The 17,079-nt window shown below is 40.9% G+C and overlaps 1 protein-coding gene across 1 annotated transcript in view; it reads left to right on the top strand.

Annotated features, from left to right (window-relative positions):
• The window catches only part of ift172 (intraflagellar transport 172), a 37,980-nt gene that overhangs the window by 11,577 nt on the left and 9,324 nt on the right, over window positions 1-17,079 (top strand). The window contains exons 17-34 of the mRNA XM_084031208.1: window positions 725-861; window positions 2,188-2,295; window positions 3,595-3,679; window positions 4,416-4,508; window positions 4,806-4,883; window positions 5,594-5,842; window positions 6,640-6,718; window positions 6,981-7,101; window positions 8,292-8,436; window positions 10,113-10,202; window positions 10,386-10,483; window positions 10,711-10,846; window positions 12,518-12,634; window positions 13,534-13,676; window positions 14,157-14,250; window positions 15,060-15,124; window positions 15,324-15,504; window positions 15,705-15,814. Of these exons, the coding sequence (XP_083887334.1) occupies window positions 725-861; window positions 2,188-2,295; window positions 3,595-3,679; window positions 4,416-4,508; window positions 4,806-4,883; window positions 5,594-5,842; window positions 6,640-6,718; window positions 6,981-7,101; window positions 8,292-8,436; window positions 10,113-10,202; window positions 10,386-10,483; window positions 10,711-10,846; window positions 12,518-12,634; window positions 13,534-13,676; window positions 14,157-14,250; window positions 15,060-15,124; window positions 15,324-15,504; window positions 15,705-15,814 (2,129 nt within the window). The remainder of the gene's footprint in view (window positions 1-724; window positions 862-2,187; window positions 2,296-3,594; window positions 3,680-4,415; window positions 4,509-4,805; window positions 4,884-5,593; window positions 5,843-6,639; window positions 6,719-6,980; window positions 7,102-8,291; window positions 8,437-10,112; window positions 10,203-10,385; window positions 10,484-10,710; window positions 10,847-12,517; window positions 12,635-13,533; window positions 13,677-14,156; window positions 14,251-15,059; window positions 15,125-15,323; window positions 15,505-15,704; window positions 15,815-17,079) is intronic.

Here is a 17,079-nt window from a genome sequence, read left to right as displayed (position 1 = left end):
TGTACAGCATCAGCGGTGTTCCTCTTTACATAAAGGAGAAATGCCATTATAATGATAGAGCATTTCCACTTCTGGCCCTTGTGTGCTGGTTGTGCAAGTTTACAATTGATAGTTTGCTGTTTGAATACCCAAACAAATTTCTCACCGATGTTCTGACTAATAATAAAAGGCAGGCAGAGGAAGCTCTTGCATGGGTGAAGTTAGATAATTTATCTTTTTTTTTTATGCAAAAGACATCAATCTTTGCAGATAGCTAATGGACTCATGATCGCTGTGGTCCATCATAAAAAAAAAGATTTATTCATGTTTTGTGGGAGCTATATAATACAGCATAAATGCAAGATCCAAATGGTAAAAGAAGTATTCAGATACTTGAATAAAAGTACTAATACCACATTGTAAAGTTACTATGTTACAAGTCAAAGTCCTGCATTCAAAATGTTACTTAGCCAAATGTAGTTAAATGATTCTGTGAATGTTATTTACTATTTATTATATAATTTGATTATTATTACTGATGAATTCATGTTTATGTAGCATTTTACTATTATAGTTGGTCCAGGCAGAACTAACTGTTGTTGTGAGCTAGTTGTGTAATCTATAACAGTGTATCATATTTTATATTCCGCTCTTACATTTGGATGTAAAATTTTAACCTATGTCTACATTCCACCGCTGCAGCGCCTCTCTCTAACTTTAAATTGATTTCACTTCACTCCGTCAGGGAGACATTGTGGATCTAGAAAGAGCTGATGGGAAGACGGATGTGATCGTGAAGGAAGGCGTCAACACTGTGACGTACACACTGGACGAAGGCCTCATTGAGTTTGGCACCGCTACTGATGATAGGGATTATGACAGGTGAGTTGAAAGACTTGCATACAGAAACCAGCCCATCGCCGCCGTTAATGTCGAGTTGAACATCCATCCGCCGCCCCCCCCGGCTACTCTTCTGGGTCCGAGTCCCAGTGACAGCAGGGCGGGCAGAACGGGCCAGATGTCCTTTTATCCAGCAGCTTCCTCCGGCTCTTTCTTGAGGGTTTCCTCAGAGCTCCCAGGCCAGCTGGGAAGCATAGTCTCCTCAGTGTGTCGTGAGTTTGAACACCTCCAAAGTGGTGCTCTCGAATCGTTGCAACTGACCTCTCTGATTGGAGGAGCAGCAGCTGAACTCACATTCTGTAGCTCTGAACTCATGTCAGAGGATTTTGGTGACTTGTGTTTGTGTATCTGGTAAGAGACCGAGCGAATGGAAAAGTACTGGAAAGCATTGAATTCAGATTCCAACAAGAAAACTAAAATGTTCTTAGAAGATAAATGTATGGTTAAAGTCTTAAAGTATTTTTTTTTATTCGATTTTAAAAACAGTACAAAACTATCCACCTAGAAAATACTGCACTACTCCGAAACTACAGTTTTCCAGTTTTAAGCATGACAATATGTACTTAAACCACTGGGAGTGTGTGGCGGGGGCAACTACCTTCCACTTAGTAAAATGCTAAAAGAGAGAGAGAGCTGAAAGCAAAGGTGACACCTCCCAAAGACAAGGGGATTCAGCTCAGTTACAGCAGTTAGAATTATAGAAATAGATTCAAACGCACTGTTCCAAAAGTGTTCTAATATAGGGCACAACCAATAGATGTGGATTAGCAATCTGCATACACCTCACAGCTAGGGCTCTCCCGGGGTAGATTTTAGACAACCTAAATTGATAAAAATGAATCTGATGTACAACTTTAAACTGAATGAAGGAGTGGCGAGCGCACAGGAGGAGAAGCGGACCAACTCCGTACCGGTATCCCAGATGTTATTTGTAAGAGCCAAATGAAGGTCTTCCTCCCATGCTGTTTTAATATCGGTCATAGAAGGGCAATATAGACCTGATATAACCATGAAAGACAGACTGATTGCTCATCTGACAGATGGGAGATGAATGAGTCTGAATGAGTTGCTGGATGGTTTTAGTTTCTGACCTGTAAGACTCTAAAGAAAATAGAATTTGGAATTAAAAAGCGGCATAAACCCTGTACGAGAACAGACGTACTGATGAAGCAGAAGCTTTGTCTATGAATCAACTGCCTCGTCATCCCTATGTGACCTAACTGTATATTGTATAGCATCTGCAACAGACAACAAACTACCGGTGTATGTTGCTTTGTTTCTGGGCTTTATATCTGCGTGTGTCGACAGAGCCACGGCGTTCCTGGAGACTCTGGAGATGTCACCGGAGTCTGAAGCCATGTGGAAGACGCTCAGCAAGCTGGCTCTGGAGGATCACCAGCTGCACATCGCAGAAAGGTCAGCAAGACAAAAACGTACACACAACCTGGTATCGCTGTGTCCTCACAAAGACATCATGCATATCCTAGCCCCTTTAACCATCACGACCCAAACCCTTACCCTGACCCTAACCTAAATGTAATTCTAAAAGACTTAAAACCTTATCTTAACCTTCAAACAGGCAAAGGAGGAGCAGCCCTCACTTGCCTTCCAAAAGTAACGACGTCCCCATCAGCCTGAGCTCCACTTTGTGTTGTTGGCAAACGGTAACATGCTAAACTAAGATAGGTGAACGTGGCGTCAGCATGTTAGAATTTTCATTGTGAGCATTTTAGCATGGTGATGTTAGCATTTATAGTCTCACTGATCAGCTGGCACGCCTAGTTTTGCCTCACTTCCCCAATATGTCCTCACTCTGAAGGTCTTAAACTCAAATTAGTCCTCACAAAGATAGCTGAACACACGCACACACACACACACACACACACACACACAAAGTTGCAACCTAATGTCTGTGTCTCTGAGCTAATTATATTCTTTATCAGTCTTCATTGTACTTGAGACTTATCTTTGTGACTGAAGAGAGTGGAGACAACAAGGGCACCTTGGTCACCTGGAATGAAAACGCATGCAGACACACACACACACACACACACACACACACACACACACACACACACACACACACACACACACACACACAGCAGATGACTCTACCCTGCCTGACCTCCCTCTCTAACTTCATTAATCATCAGACAGTTTTTTTTTAATAATAAGCATTTTGTTTCTCTCTCGTTCTCTCTCTCTCTCTCTTTATTTCTCGCTGTTTTGAGAAACTTTTGAAAATTTGAATTCTTCATCATTAATAATGCATATGCTGTTCGTTAGGCATCGGCTTGATTTGCATAAATCATGAAATTGGGGGAAGAAACGTTTTTGTCTGGAGTTGGTAATGTTAATGAGGGAGGGAAGTGATGTTAATGAGGAGGGGAAACTGGAGAGATTCAGACAGAGGGGGCTTTTTTTCCAAACTTTTTTTTTTCTTTCATGACTTGTTCATTAATCTGATGCAACTGTTCAGAGAGAGTTGGTAATAAAGACGAGCCGTTTCCTTTTCAGCCCCTCACACTGCAGCATATCTAAAGCCTAATTAGACAAAAGCTCTAATTTATCTCAATTCATGAAGTGAACAGCTTTTCACGGCTTTGACCCGCCGATGTATAACTTCTACTGCCCCTCCGCTGAATGTTACTTTCTGTGTTTCTTCTTCCTCCCTCTATTTCCATGTCGCTCTTTGATTTTCTTTATCTTCTGTAGGTGTTTTGCCGCATTGGGGGACGTCTCAACTTTGCGTTTCCTCCACCAAACAAACCAGATCGCAGAAAGAGTTTCACAGGAAAAGGTGTGTATCATATCAGCAAAGATAAAAAGACACAACAACTCTCACCATATATGCAACAAATACAGTTTTGAGGGTGGCATATACATATTTTTCACATCATAAAATATATTGTTATACTTTATATTTATGTGGCTTATTGCCAGCAGTAGTGGAAGAAGGGCTATTCTACTTAAGTAATGCCACAGTGGAGAAATACACAGTACAAGTAAAAGTACTGCCTTCAAAATCTCAAAAGTATCAAATTATACTTTAAGTAAGATATCTCATTATGCATTATATTATGCATTCCACCACTGATGGCGTGTGTTCTACACTGATATTCAGTCAGTGTATAGCTGTAAATTTGGATGCAGCAAAGTCTAATAAATCAATAATTACTTTTACTTACTTTAATTTAATCTCACGATTTATGCTTCTCATGGTTAGACCAAAGCTTAACTAATCAAATGTATTTGTGTTGAATATGAGTTGATTGTTTTATATATTACAGATGAAAAAGTGTCTTTTTTATTCAATTCTGAGCGAATACTGAACAAAACTTCTTTAAATATCATAAAACTGATTAAACTTTCTCAACAAAGTAAAAGCTGAGTGATCACAGGATTGTGTGTGTGTGTGTGTGTGTGTGTGTGTGTGTGTGTTTCATCGTGTGTGTGTGTGTGTGTGTGTGTGTGTGTTTGTTTCATTGTGTGTGTGTGTGTGTGTGTGTGTGTGTGTGTCTCTCTCTCCTGACCAGGGGGGACCTGGAGCAGCATTATACCAAGTCCAAGCCCACGTGGCGATGCTGGATAAGAACTTTAAGCTGGCTGAGATGCACTACATGGAGCAGGTTGGGTGACTCACACAACCAAAACTTGTGAACACACATTCTTCCAATATGCATATTTATGGATATTCATTTTTATGCATTTTAAACAAACCAAACACAACATTCAGAAAGTTGTGTTTGAATCGTTTGAATTTCAAAGAAAACAATGGTTGTATTTGAAATGATTATGTCATTATCTTCAGTCTATCTGTGTTGTTAACACCTGTGATTGGTTGGATAGTTTAGCTGTGAATTCAACTATGCTAATTATATATTTGTGCAGCACCGAGTCAAATATCATGATGTCGTTTCCTGCAGAACTCCATCGATGAAGCCATAGAGATGTACCAGGAGCTTCACATGTGGGACGACTGCATCACTCTGGCTGAAGCCAAAGTAAGAACGGACCGAATATATTTATACTTTTGCATTTTCCCCGAGGAAGAGTCTGTTCTTGCATGCTGGCATACTCACCCTGGACAATAAACTGAGCTTTGAACAACACACCACGGACATCCACAAACACTGCCAACCCGAGACTCTCTGCCATCCGTCTACTCAAAGCACTTCCTGTCGACCCCCACCTTCTGCTGCTGCTCTACAAAAGTATTATTGCGACCAACTGAAACTTCTCCTGTGTGCAAAGCGTGTGGGAGAACTGCGGTGGCCAATGCGAAAACACGAAAACTTGCTCTGTGTGGAGATATAAATATGTAAACGTCTCCTTCAAAGCTAATGAAACACAGGGATTCATATTTCCACTGAAGAAAACATACTTAATTCATTAATGAATGAATATACATTCCATTTCTGCCATTAGAGCACTCTCAATGCTACACGTGGTTCCTTTAGCTGCAGCTGATTTAATTATGGCTCCAGCTTATGATTAAATTATAATTGATTATATCAGAAAATAGCCTATTAAATCTTCTCAGAGCTCAAGTTAAAGTTAACTGTTAAAAAAGCCAAATATATTAAATCATCCATCCGTTTGCGTAAAGGCAGGTTACACCCTGGACACGTCAAATTTATTTTCCCTCATCTGGCCCAAACCTGTGTCGAACGTAGAAAAAAAACACACTCTCAACCCACAATGACTGTCTTAGGGCCACCCGGATCTGGACAGCCTGCGTGGGAACTATTACCAGTGGTTAACGGAGACGGGTCAGGACGAGAAGGCCGGCGAGGTGAAGGAGAGTGAGGGAGACTTCCAGGGTGCCATCAACCTCTACCTGGAGGCCGGACTGCCGGCTAAAGCCGCCCGACTGGCCATCAGCTATCCGGAGATCACCAACAACAGCGACACTGTCGGCCGCATCACCGCCAGTCTCATCAAGGGAGAGTTTTATGAAAGGGTGAGTGGACTCTATCTGTCGTATCTATCTCTGTCTGCCTTGGTTATTGCAGACTGGATCACAGCTGGTATCCCATACTGGTACGTCATATCGTTTCTCCTCCTTTTCACCTCATCCTACTCTCTTCTCTTAACAAACGCTAAGAGATGAGAGGTATCAACATTTATTTTTTTATTTTCATTTTACACTCCGTTTCCCTCCATCTGGCCGGTTCTTTCTTCCGTGTCTCCTTCTGTTCTACCACCTGTTCTGTTTATGTAACAGGTGGGAATGACAGGACGAAACTTCAGAACAGAATGTGTCGCGGCATCCTGATAGTGTCGGGTTTCATCAATTTAGGTGTTTGAGGGTAGATATGGAAGTAATGTGTGACCTATGTTAACAGTGTGTGGACAGTCAGACATTACAGCCACGTGTGATAGTCTCTTTCCTACGTCATGGGTAATTATGTGCTGCCGGAACAACCGCCGCTCTTCTGGGTAGGCTTTCTACGACCTTTGACATCCATCCAGCCACAAGAGCATGTGTGAGGTCGGACACTGATGGTTGGGGGTTCAGTTCATTCCAAAGGTGTGTGGGTTAATGTGAAGGCCAGTCTAGTTCTTCCACACTAAACTAGTCTTTTATTATGGCTGGTCCACTTGGACCTTGTTGCCATAAATATCAATATGACTTCCCTTCATTGGAACTAAGGGATAGGGCCAAAGTCTTGAAACTCTGACGCAGCAATATTGGATATCATCTGTCAATTTGTCTTAATAAATGGATCTTCTATATTATATATTTCTCTTGACCAGGCAGGAGATCTGTATGAGAAGATCAGAAACAACCAGAGAGCTTTGGAGTGCTACTGCAAAGGAGGTGCCTTCAGGAAAGGTAAATCAATGACATGGAGATAGCATGTATGCTAGATTTGGTACATACACTTACATGGCTCATGGATGAGGAATCCTAATGACTTCGGTGATGCTGTGTTAGGATTCAGCTGAAAGAATACGTCTAATATGAGTAGGCACAAATAACACACGTCTTGTGACAAGATGTGGGACAACAACAGGTTGATGCATGTTGTTGAACCGAGTGTGGGTACACAGTAGATATGTTGCAGTATATTAAATCAAGTTTCTGCTTCCTGTAGCGGTGGAGCTGGCACGCCTCGTCTTCCCTGCTGAGGTGGTAAAACTGGAGGAAACCTGGGGAGACTACCTCGTCCAGCAGAAACAGATGGACGCTGCCATCAACCACTTTATTGAAGCAGGGTATGTAGTGTAGAGGAGGGGAGAGACAAATATTTGGGCAGATGGAGAGGAGGAAAGATGACACATAAAAACAATCCAACAGAGATGCACTCTAGTTCTTTAAATCATCACCAGGACCATAATAGATTTCTTTCAACATGGTTTTATCCCCCAAAATACCGAATAAAGGTAATCAGCTCACAGATTTAAATTATTTTCAGGTTGAAAAGTAACTGCATTTTGAATGTGGGAAGCAAAAACTCTCGACGGAAATAAAGGTTTTAAAAATACTACATCCGCTGCTACTTTCTCCTGCCAGTAAAGTTTCAATCTGTGCCCGCATTAATAAAACTTATGGGTTTAACTTCTTTAATCCTATGATGATTCATTTGGAATGTGGCTGTGTTGCTGGAGCTAGACAGTAAAATGTGATAAACCTTTATTTATCCCCAGCTGGGAAATTCTCTTTTTGCAGCAGCACATGGTATAGAAAGTACCAGAAATAAATATGATGTAAAGATGAGCATAAACTAATCTAAAAATAGAGCTAGAAAAGTCCACTCAGTAGGGTCTCCCTCTCCCTTCCCAACTGTCCCTCCCTGCTCCCTTACAGTCAAGACAGCACAAATGGGGATTTATTAATGTCATTTTATTTAATGGATCATAACACATCAGGTTAAGAATTACTCTGCAGATGCTCCAGTTAAAAAAGGAGCACAATAAATATTAGGCAGATATCCAGTTTGCAAGATTAGCTGTGGACAGACGGACGGATACGCATACGAACACATTTTTACAATTTAATTTAATTTAATTTAATTTAATTGATCTCCCCGCAGTCTTACGCCTGGCGGAGGTAATAAAAATAGATTAAGTCATTGTCCTCCGTGTTTGTCTGTATTAATAGAATAGAATAAGGTGTTAGACTCAATGTAACATTAACATAATTTGGTATAATATGATACATTTAGTATAAGGTGCAGTAGTATATTAATATAGTATAGCTTAATATATAGCATAGCACACAGATATAATATGTATTGTACAGCAATTAAACAGAATATCAATATAATATGGTTTAAGGTCTAATATATACCAAGAATGAATCAACTGTATGCCGAGGAGACATGGATGAGGTGAGGTGAGGTAAATGTTTTGGATACTCGCAACACTAACATCCTGTTTGTCGTCTCTTTCCGGTTCACTCGTAGCTGCTCGCTGAAAGCCATCGAGGCGGCCATCGCAGCTCATCAGTGGAAGAAAGCCGTCCACATCCTGGATTTACAGGAGGACTCGTCAGCAGGGAAATACTACATGAAGATAGCTCAGTACTACGTCTCCATACAGGAATACGAGGTGAGGGAGGAGGGACGAGGTGTGATCAATGATCAATCTCTTTGTATGAAGCTATATAGTGGCTATGTGTAACATGAAAGTTGTCGCTCACAGTGAATTATTGTCATTGGACATTGTCATTGCTTTTCTGAGATTTAGCATCTTTCAGCTCATTGTTGTTTTTAGAGCTTGCAGCGTTACTGTTTTGGTTGCAGCTGCAGGCAGCTGTTTTCACCGGCAGACAGGAGACAGTTAGACTGGCGGGTGAACATAGTGGAGCAGTTAGCAGCTAAAGGGCCAGAGATTTATCTCAGGACTAGGTGGAGACTAAAATCAGAGTCAAATCTGAGGATCGAATATTGGACTCCAGAGTCGGACAAGCTACCCAACTCACTTCAAAGCCATCAGTCTCCAGATTTGCAACAACCCTTTACAGCATCATTGCCATGTGATGTCACCATAGCAACTAACAACAATCGATATTTTCTTTTGTACTGGACGGAAAACAATTCAGTGTCGGTAGCATTTAAAAAAAAAATACTGTAAGGACAAGGCTACATGCGGGTACATTTGGGTTTGTGGTTAGGTGAGCACCTGAGATCAGTTTTGCTCCCTGAACACAACAGATAGATAGATGGAAGCAGCCAGAGGGATAAAGTAGGCAGTGACATTTTGCCACCAGCAATTAATTTCTGCACATCTCTCTGGGATTTGTACACTCACCCATAACACACACACACACACACACACACACACACACACACACACACACACACACACACACACACCAGGCTGTTCACCTTTCAACCATAGAGTCCGAGCCCAGGATGAGCTCTAGCTCAGTCTCCATGGAGCAGTGTGGGCTGTGTTTGCCCAAGAGTGCTTTGACAATAATGACAAGTTGGATTCTTGTTAGAATAGATTTAATAGTTGCCTGAATACCAGAAATACAATTTAAAGGGACAAAATCTAGAAACATAAAAAAGGAAGAGAGACAATAGTGATGGTGAAGCGCAGCGTGCTCTGCTTATTCTGATGAGCTCAGCTGAGCCAAACAGCCTCCACAGACTGCCAGCCTCTGAAAATAGCCGGCCATTTCGGTCTGTTTGCTCTATGGGCACATTCACAGAAAGTAATTAAGATAACAAGCTCTTTGCTTTCCAACTTGTGGAAGTTGCAGGAAAGTATAATTCAGAGCAAACTAAAACAATGTAGGAGGCTCACACCTGTGATGTCAATGCAGAAATTATCGCGAAGGAAAACAATGAATAAACGTTTTTTTATCAGAGCGAACCAGCACATACATTTGTTTCAGTGACGCCGGTGATAGGACAGGTTCAATAGAAAATACCTCTTTACGTAGCAAAAATCTATTCACATTGAAGCCGGGGACGTTTCCCTTTCTCTTCTGCCCAATCTTTCCTACATTGTTCCATTAACAGAGTACAGCTAGCTGCTCCTATTATTGTTTTATAAGAGTTCGTTGTCCTCTGATTACCATGTGGAATGCAAATAGAATATATTGCTATGCTATGGAATGCATCAGGAGGTTAAAAATGTTTTTTATTTTCAAGTGAGGTTCAAAAGAATGTAAAATATGAGCTTCTTTAAAGAGATCTTATGTAATTCAGGCTGTGTTTTACATTTTCTTTGTTGTACAGTACGTTGTGTATGCTTTGTGTGTTGATGACCTGCAGGTGGCAGAGCAACTGTTTGTGAAAGGAGGTCACATCAAAGATGCTATAGACATGTACACCACAGCAGGCTGCTGGGAGGAGGCTCATAAGGTTGGTATGGACACAAACAAGTACGTTAAATAAAGAGAGACCAATTTGGGTTATTCAGGCGAGTTAATACACTATGGATAACACTAATTTGATTATTTATAAGAGGCTATTTTGACCCGGGTATTGGTTTCGCTATGGTTTCAAAAAGCCACCTTCATATTTTGCCGCATTTTTCTTTCGCAGTTGGCAGTGGAGTGTATGACAGAGGAGGAGGTCATGGCTCTGTACATCAGCAGAGCTCAGGAGCTGGAGGGAGAGGGGAAATTCAAGGAGGCTGAGAGGTAAATGGAGATTTCTTTAGAGTCCTTCGTTGCATCATCGGCTCCTTGAAGCATGGGAATGGAGTGAGGCAAAGTCACATACTGGATGCGTGTGTGTGTGTGTGTGTGTGTGTGTGTGTGTGTGTGTGTGTGTGTGTGTGTGTGTGTGTGTGTGTGTGTGTGTGTGTGTGTGTGTGTGTGTGTGTGTGTGTGTGTGTGTGTGTGTGTGTGTGTGTGTGTGTACGCAGGCTGTTTGCCATCGTGATGCAGTCTGACCTCGCCATATCCATGTACAAGAAAAACCGGATGTTTGACGATGTTATTCGTCTGGTGGCCAAGCATCACTCCGAACTGCTGACAGAGACCCACCTACACCTGGCCAAGGTACAATACTGTAATGTTATCACACTTAATTGTATGATGGCATAATGCGGCCATTGTTAAAAAGAATATATGAAATACTTGAGCTGGGGAAGAGAGGTAATATTCAGAAAAAATAAATAATCGTCTTCTATTCTCTGAGAGAAAAAAGAGAGATTAGAAGGTCATAAATCTGCAAGAAATAAATTCAAAAGATTAACGACGTGGTTCTTTGACAACAACAAAAACAACGCAAGGTTTCAAAGTCTTTATCTCATACATTTGTACGTTATTTTCTTTTGATGAATTTTACATTTTTGTAGTTTTCTTTCAGAATGATAGGCTCCTCCCCCCCGGCTCCGTAGTTATTTTTTCTACCTACAACGGCCCTAGAATGTGTCATAGAATTGCTATTTGATTTCATTGATTCATCCAGCCTGACATTGTGTGAAATGTTGGGAGGTGGAGTTATGAGGGCCAAAGCTTGAAAGTGTGAGAAATCAATTTTTTGTAGAGATCGTTTTATGCTGTGCAATTGCATTTTTGAGGGGCTTGAAAGCTCAGTCAGCAGAATCTCCAGACCCTCACAACCCCCCTCCCTGACCTATTGGAAATCAGCTCGGTGTCCTTTGGTTGGTGTCTCTAGATCCTCACCGGCAAAGGATGAGGTCTCCTTTCCGAAAAAAGTTCTCGTAGGCTCAGATAATGCTCCCAATCTAGCAGCCTTACAACATAATCACCGTTTTTTGTCTCCATTCTCCATTTCTTATGTAACAGCAGAGAAATGTTCATAGTTTTTTGGTTGTCCAATTATCTTGTGGGAATGTGTTTTAAACTCTTGTGATAATTAGAAAATGTGTCTAACAAAGAATTTTGCTCTGAATTCAGAAGAAGAAACCCAGGGACCAAAACAAAGTTTTTAATGCACAAATTTCATGTCTAAATGTACAACATTATGCAGTGGTGGAAGAAGTGCTCAAACCTTTTACTTAAAGTTACTAAAAATAACTTTTAATTGGTTATGAAACAGTATTTAATGTAATACTGAGGCCTCCGTACTGACAGAACTACATAAACGAACAGGATCATCAGTTGGATTTATTGACACTCCGATCTGGATTCGTTGCCACCTTCGACCTGTAGTCGCCGTTCCAGCTCCTCCTTTGGCCAGGAGCAGAACTGCAGGAGGCCCATGCTTTATTACTGGGCCCGCTGGAGGAAAGGGAGGCAAGGGAGAACCAGAACCAAGACTGTGCAGGACAGACTCTCCCTGCTGCAAGCGAAAGGTTTTTCAAAAGGACTCTGACGGGCAAACTCCACACAAAAGGAATGATCCTTGTAGTAACTAGTAACTACGTTCAGTACTTGAGTAAAAATACTTCCTCTGATTTTTAATAGTGTCCACACATGGCCTTTAAACTCCAGATTAATTGCAGCAAAGAAGATTTCAAAGAAATCCAATAGAGTTTCATCATTAAGTGGTTTTTACTTGCTTTTGTCAGCAGTTTTGCGTTTTGCTGCGTCACAAATAAAAAGTGGCGCTGAAGGGACATGAATTGAACTTATCAGCATTATTATCATATCGGATTAATGCTTAGATTGGTGTACTGTAATCCGTTTTCTGTATAATCAATCACGCAATTCTTTTGGAAGCCTTACTGTCCCTGATATGTATGATGTAAATGTTTCTTCTAGGAGTTGGTGGATGAATCCAAGTTCTCGGAGGCAGAGTACCACTTCATGGAGGCTGATGAGTGGAAAGCTGCTGTCCACATGTACAGAGTCAACGATATGTGGGAGGATGCATACAGGGTATACACAGTTTCAGTAGTTTTTTTGGCTTCTTTTTTTTTTTTGGATCCACGACGCTTCAGATAAACACCACTATAGCCACCAATTCGATGGTGATATTTAAGCAACCCCTGTTATTACAAGTAATGATGAAAGGGAGGTTAGACACACAGCTACATGTCAATGATTTATTCAGGTAGAAAGTATGGGTTTAAAGAAGTTAATTAATGATGACACAAAGTCAATCATTTTAAAATTCTGTCTTCGATGTCCCTTCTTAATGGTAGCATTTTAAAACACAGTAACACTGAGGCATGCAGCACAGACCTAAGCTCAAACATGTCTTCAAGACTTATGCCACCAAAGTACCTTTAAAGATACTCACATATCAAAACACACTGGCTTTAATAAGTGAAAAAATGTGACATTGACAGAAATATATAACAAATAGTTTTTAACACACAAACAAATAGTTTATAACACACTATAATGGTTTAATAATGCAAAGTAATTAGATACAGCTGTAATAATATATATTTAAAAACGTTGAGATGTTATGATAGTGATACATACTGTTCATTAATGATACATAAAAATGTTCTTATTTTGTGTGATAAGCCATTTATTAAATGAGCCTTTACTGCTTTTGAATGCCAAATAGGAGCACTTAAAGTAGATTGAGATTAGACTTCATTAGCGCAGCAAAGTGTGAGCTTCCCTGTTGATAGCGTTTATTGCTGCTTCTAGTTTGGGATCACGTGAAACTTTATAGCTTTCTGTCAAATGTTTTTCTTTGTGATTATCTGTGGTGAGAGTGTTGGGGAGCCGCGGTGCTGCCTACAGTAATGTATATTTCTATGTGTGTGTGTGTGTGTGTGTGTGTGTGTGTGTGTGTGTGTGTGTGTGTGTGTGTGTGTCAGGTGGCTAAGAGCCATGGAAGCGCGGTAGCCCAGAAGCAGGTTGCCTACCGGTGGGCTCAAAGCCTGGGAGGAGAGGCGGCCGTCAAGTTGCTCAACAAGTTTGGCCTCCTAGAACACGCCATTGAGTTTGCTTCAAATGACATGTGAGCGGCACACGTAAACACAAAGTACCCATTTCATTTTCTATTTGCTGAGCATCCTGAGTCAAATGAATGGAAGCTCATTTACTCCAACGTGATGGGGGAAAAGACCCTGCATTTGAATGAGAACATGTTCTCAACATAATGAGTTATACTTATGAGTAATAATTATTTGGGGATACTAAGTCAGTATTTTGAGAACGTTTCTCACTATTATGACTTACAAGATCCCCTTTTCCCCTCACATTGGCGAGAATGGGCTTCGCATCTTAAGAGTTCCTGAGTTGTGGTAGTCGGCGGACGTGTGAACTGCTGCAAATTAACTGGGATGAATGCAGTATTTCAGGAGGCCATTGTAGCCGATGTCTGGGGCAGAACGTGTTCCTTTAATAAGATCACACCAAGTACTTGAATATTTATCCTCCAGTTGGTGATTGTATTGCGTAACCTGACGTGATTTCCTGCTCTTTACTGACTCCCCAGCTCATTTGACTTTGCCTTTGATTTGGCTCGTCTTGCCTGTATGGAAAAGATTCCTGAGATCCACTTCAAACACGCCATGCACCTGGAAGATGAGGTAAATCTGACAGAGTCCTGCTCTATGCAATAACTGTCCATACCGTCCCTTTATATGATAAAAAAAAAGCATATTAATGCCTGCTACATAACCGACTGATATCTGCAGCGAAAGTTGTGCAGAATCACACATTTGTATTAATTTAACTCGGCCTCCTTTACATCATAGGAGGCAAATGCCTTATGTATTATCTGGGTCTTTATAGTTCTGTGCATGGGTGGATTATGAGTCATTGGGCCCTGGGCACAGACCTGCAAAAGGCCTCGCCACCTTTACGTAGCACCAAGACACAGAGAATTTATCATGTTAAGCGCTTTCTGTTGTCGTTTTGTGCCTCTTTGTAGAGGTTACGCATCTCTGTGTGCTTTTCTGTCTCTTCCTGGTCATTTTGTGTCGCTTTGTTGTCAATTTGTGTCTCTTTGTGGCTGCTTTGCGCCCTTTCACAGTCGTTGTGAGTCTCTTTGTGGTCTCTCTGCAGCTGTTTTGCATCTCTTTGGAGTTGTTTTGGCCTCTTTGTTGTCGTTTTATGTTTTCTCTTCTCTCTTGTACTCTCTTGTAACGTGTCTCTTTGAGTTTTAGTTGAAGGTCCTCTCCCGTTCCCTAACACATCAATGGTTCCTGTAATGAAATGAAAAAAAGTGGATTTTCCTTTAGTCTGCATACATTTTTAAATGTGATAGTGTGTCTTTTCCACTAAATTCAACGTGATACATTTTCATAACATTTTAACAAACAGTCCAACATACTTCTGTTGTTATCAGTATAGGGAGTGGTCATTCGTGATATCCTGTCACTTTTTCATCTTTCAGCTCAAGTTTCCTGAAGCCGAGGTCGAGTTCATCAAAGCAGGGAAACCCAAAGAAGCCGTGTCCATGTGAGTCCATTTAGCTCTGTTGTTTAAATTAGGGCTGGATTTATATCTACTTGTAGTCAATGGTGGAATGAAACCAAGCACATGCACGCATTTGTTAACACTACATTTTAGAAGGGAATTCTACACTTAGGATTTTAATTACTTGTGGGTTTTTTTTCTTCATATTTTTGGTATGTGATGTGTATGTGAACTGCTCCAGGTACGTCCACAACAAGGACTGGGCCAGTGCACAGCGGGTGGCTGAGAGCCACGATCCAGAGAGTGTGTCTGAGGTCCTGGTCGGCCAAGCCAAGTTCTGCTTTGAACAGAAAGAATTCCAGAAGGCTGAAGCCTTTCTGCTCCGAGCCCAGAGACCCGACCTTGCTGTTGAATATTACAAGGTAACATTAAGAGCCAAACTGGCTTCAGAATATTAAAAAAAAAACAAGAAAAGAGTTGCAAAATGTGCAAGAAAATAATATTTCTTAATTTTACTGATCAAACAATGCACATTTTCAATTTCTAAATTGAAGTTGCAGATTTGAACTGTCCACCTTTTGGTCAGGTACTGTTTTATTTCTTCCATCCTTGTGTTAATCAGGATTCAGACATGTGGAGTGATGCCATGCGAATCTGTAAGGAATACCTCCCCAACAAGCTCTTCATACTCCAAGAGGAGTACGAGAAGGTGACCTCCAAGAAGGGGATTCGGTGAGAATAAGACCCAAAGATATTTGTAGTCAGTGGGCCTCATTTCTTGTAATGCTCATTTACTTCATCGTAAATCCAGCCTCAAACTGTTGGAACCAAAAATGGCACTGAAGCTATAGTTATAGCTACAATAGCAACAGCATTATCAAAAGCCTTGTTAACAGGACTCATAATTATAGAGCAGCGGTTTGGTAATTATGGGACATTAGTTTAAGATATTCTATTCAATTTTGTTGTTGTTATGTTATTCAGAAACCCCTTAAAAACCAGCGGGAAACCACAAACCCCACTATGAACATTCCACAGGCTGCATTCACCCAGCAGTATCAGCTATGCACAAAGACTCAGTCTGTTGCTTTATTAAAAGACAGTTCATGTATAATCCCATGTTGAGACGACCAACGAGCAGCAGAGCAGCAGCATGCAGCTCTCATCCTCCTCCCATCGCTTCTCCCTCTTTAATGACTTGTGGGAGAAAACATCAAAAGTTACCAATGGAAACGGGCGAGGAAGTGAGGGTTAAAGTGAGAAAGCGCTGAATTATTCCTGCAGAGTTTACAGCTCAGACTCCAGATGAATGCAAGCCTTCACATTTCCTCATCAGGCATCTGGCAAACCATGATCCAATCACAGTCTGATGCTTTTTATATCAAATGTAATGAAAGAAAGGCATTAAGAAAATCCAGAGATCACAAACGAGAAAGAGGAGAAATAAATATCCTTTGTGATTTAAAAGGAAGAACCGTGGACATGATAATTGAATGATATGTGGTTTGATCCAGACTGAGGAAGCCGTGTGTTTGTTCTACATTCATACAGCCCAGCTGGAGCGAAAACAAACCCCGTTTTTTGAAAGATCGTATTCTGTTAGATTCAAAACATTCTGTTTTACAGTGGGAATGCTGAATGAGCCTGTTTCTTGTGGGGTACAGAGATACGTGATAATAAAATCTGCCACCGATCAGAAATTGCAGATACACGACAGAATGGTTGATCTGAGAGGAGAGGTATTTTAAATGTTCATTGTCACCTTCTGTTTTTTTCAGTTTCTAATTCATTTCTTGCCTACTTGCACTTAAATCTCGGAAAATAAATGGTTTGTTCCTTGTATGCAATTATGAAAATTTAAAGCTACAATCTTGAAGCTCACCTTTTGGTTGTCTTTAGTGGCAGTTGTCTTAAGCGGCCCCTATGGCAACAAGCAGGGATTGCAGGTGTGGTTTGGATCTCACTTAGCTGCAGGTTTGTGTGAATTTAGGTTAAAA

This window comes from Eutrigla gurnardus (assembly GCF_963514095.1).
Source record: "Eutrigla gurnardus genome assembly, chromosome: 16".
NCBI classification, from domain to species: domain Eukaryota; kingdom Metazoa; phylum Chordata; class Actinopteri; order Perciformes; family Triglidae; genus Eutrigla; species Eutrigla gurnardus.
This window is presented reverse-complemented; position numbering and strand designations above follow the sequence as displayed.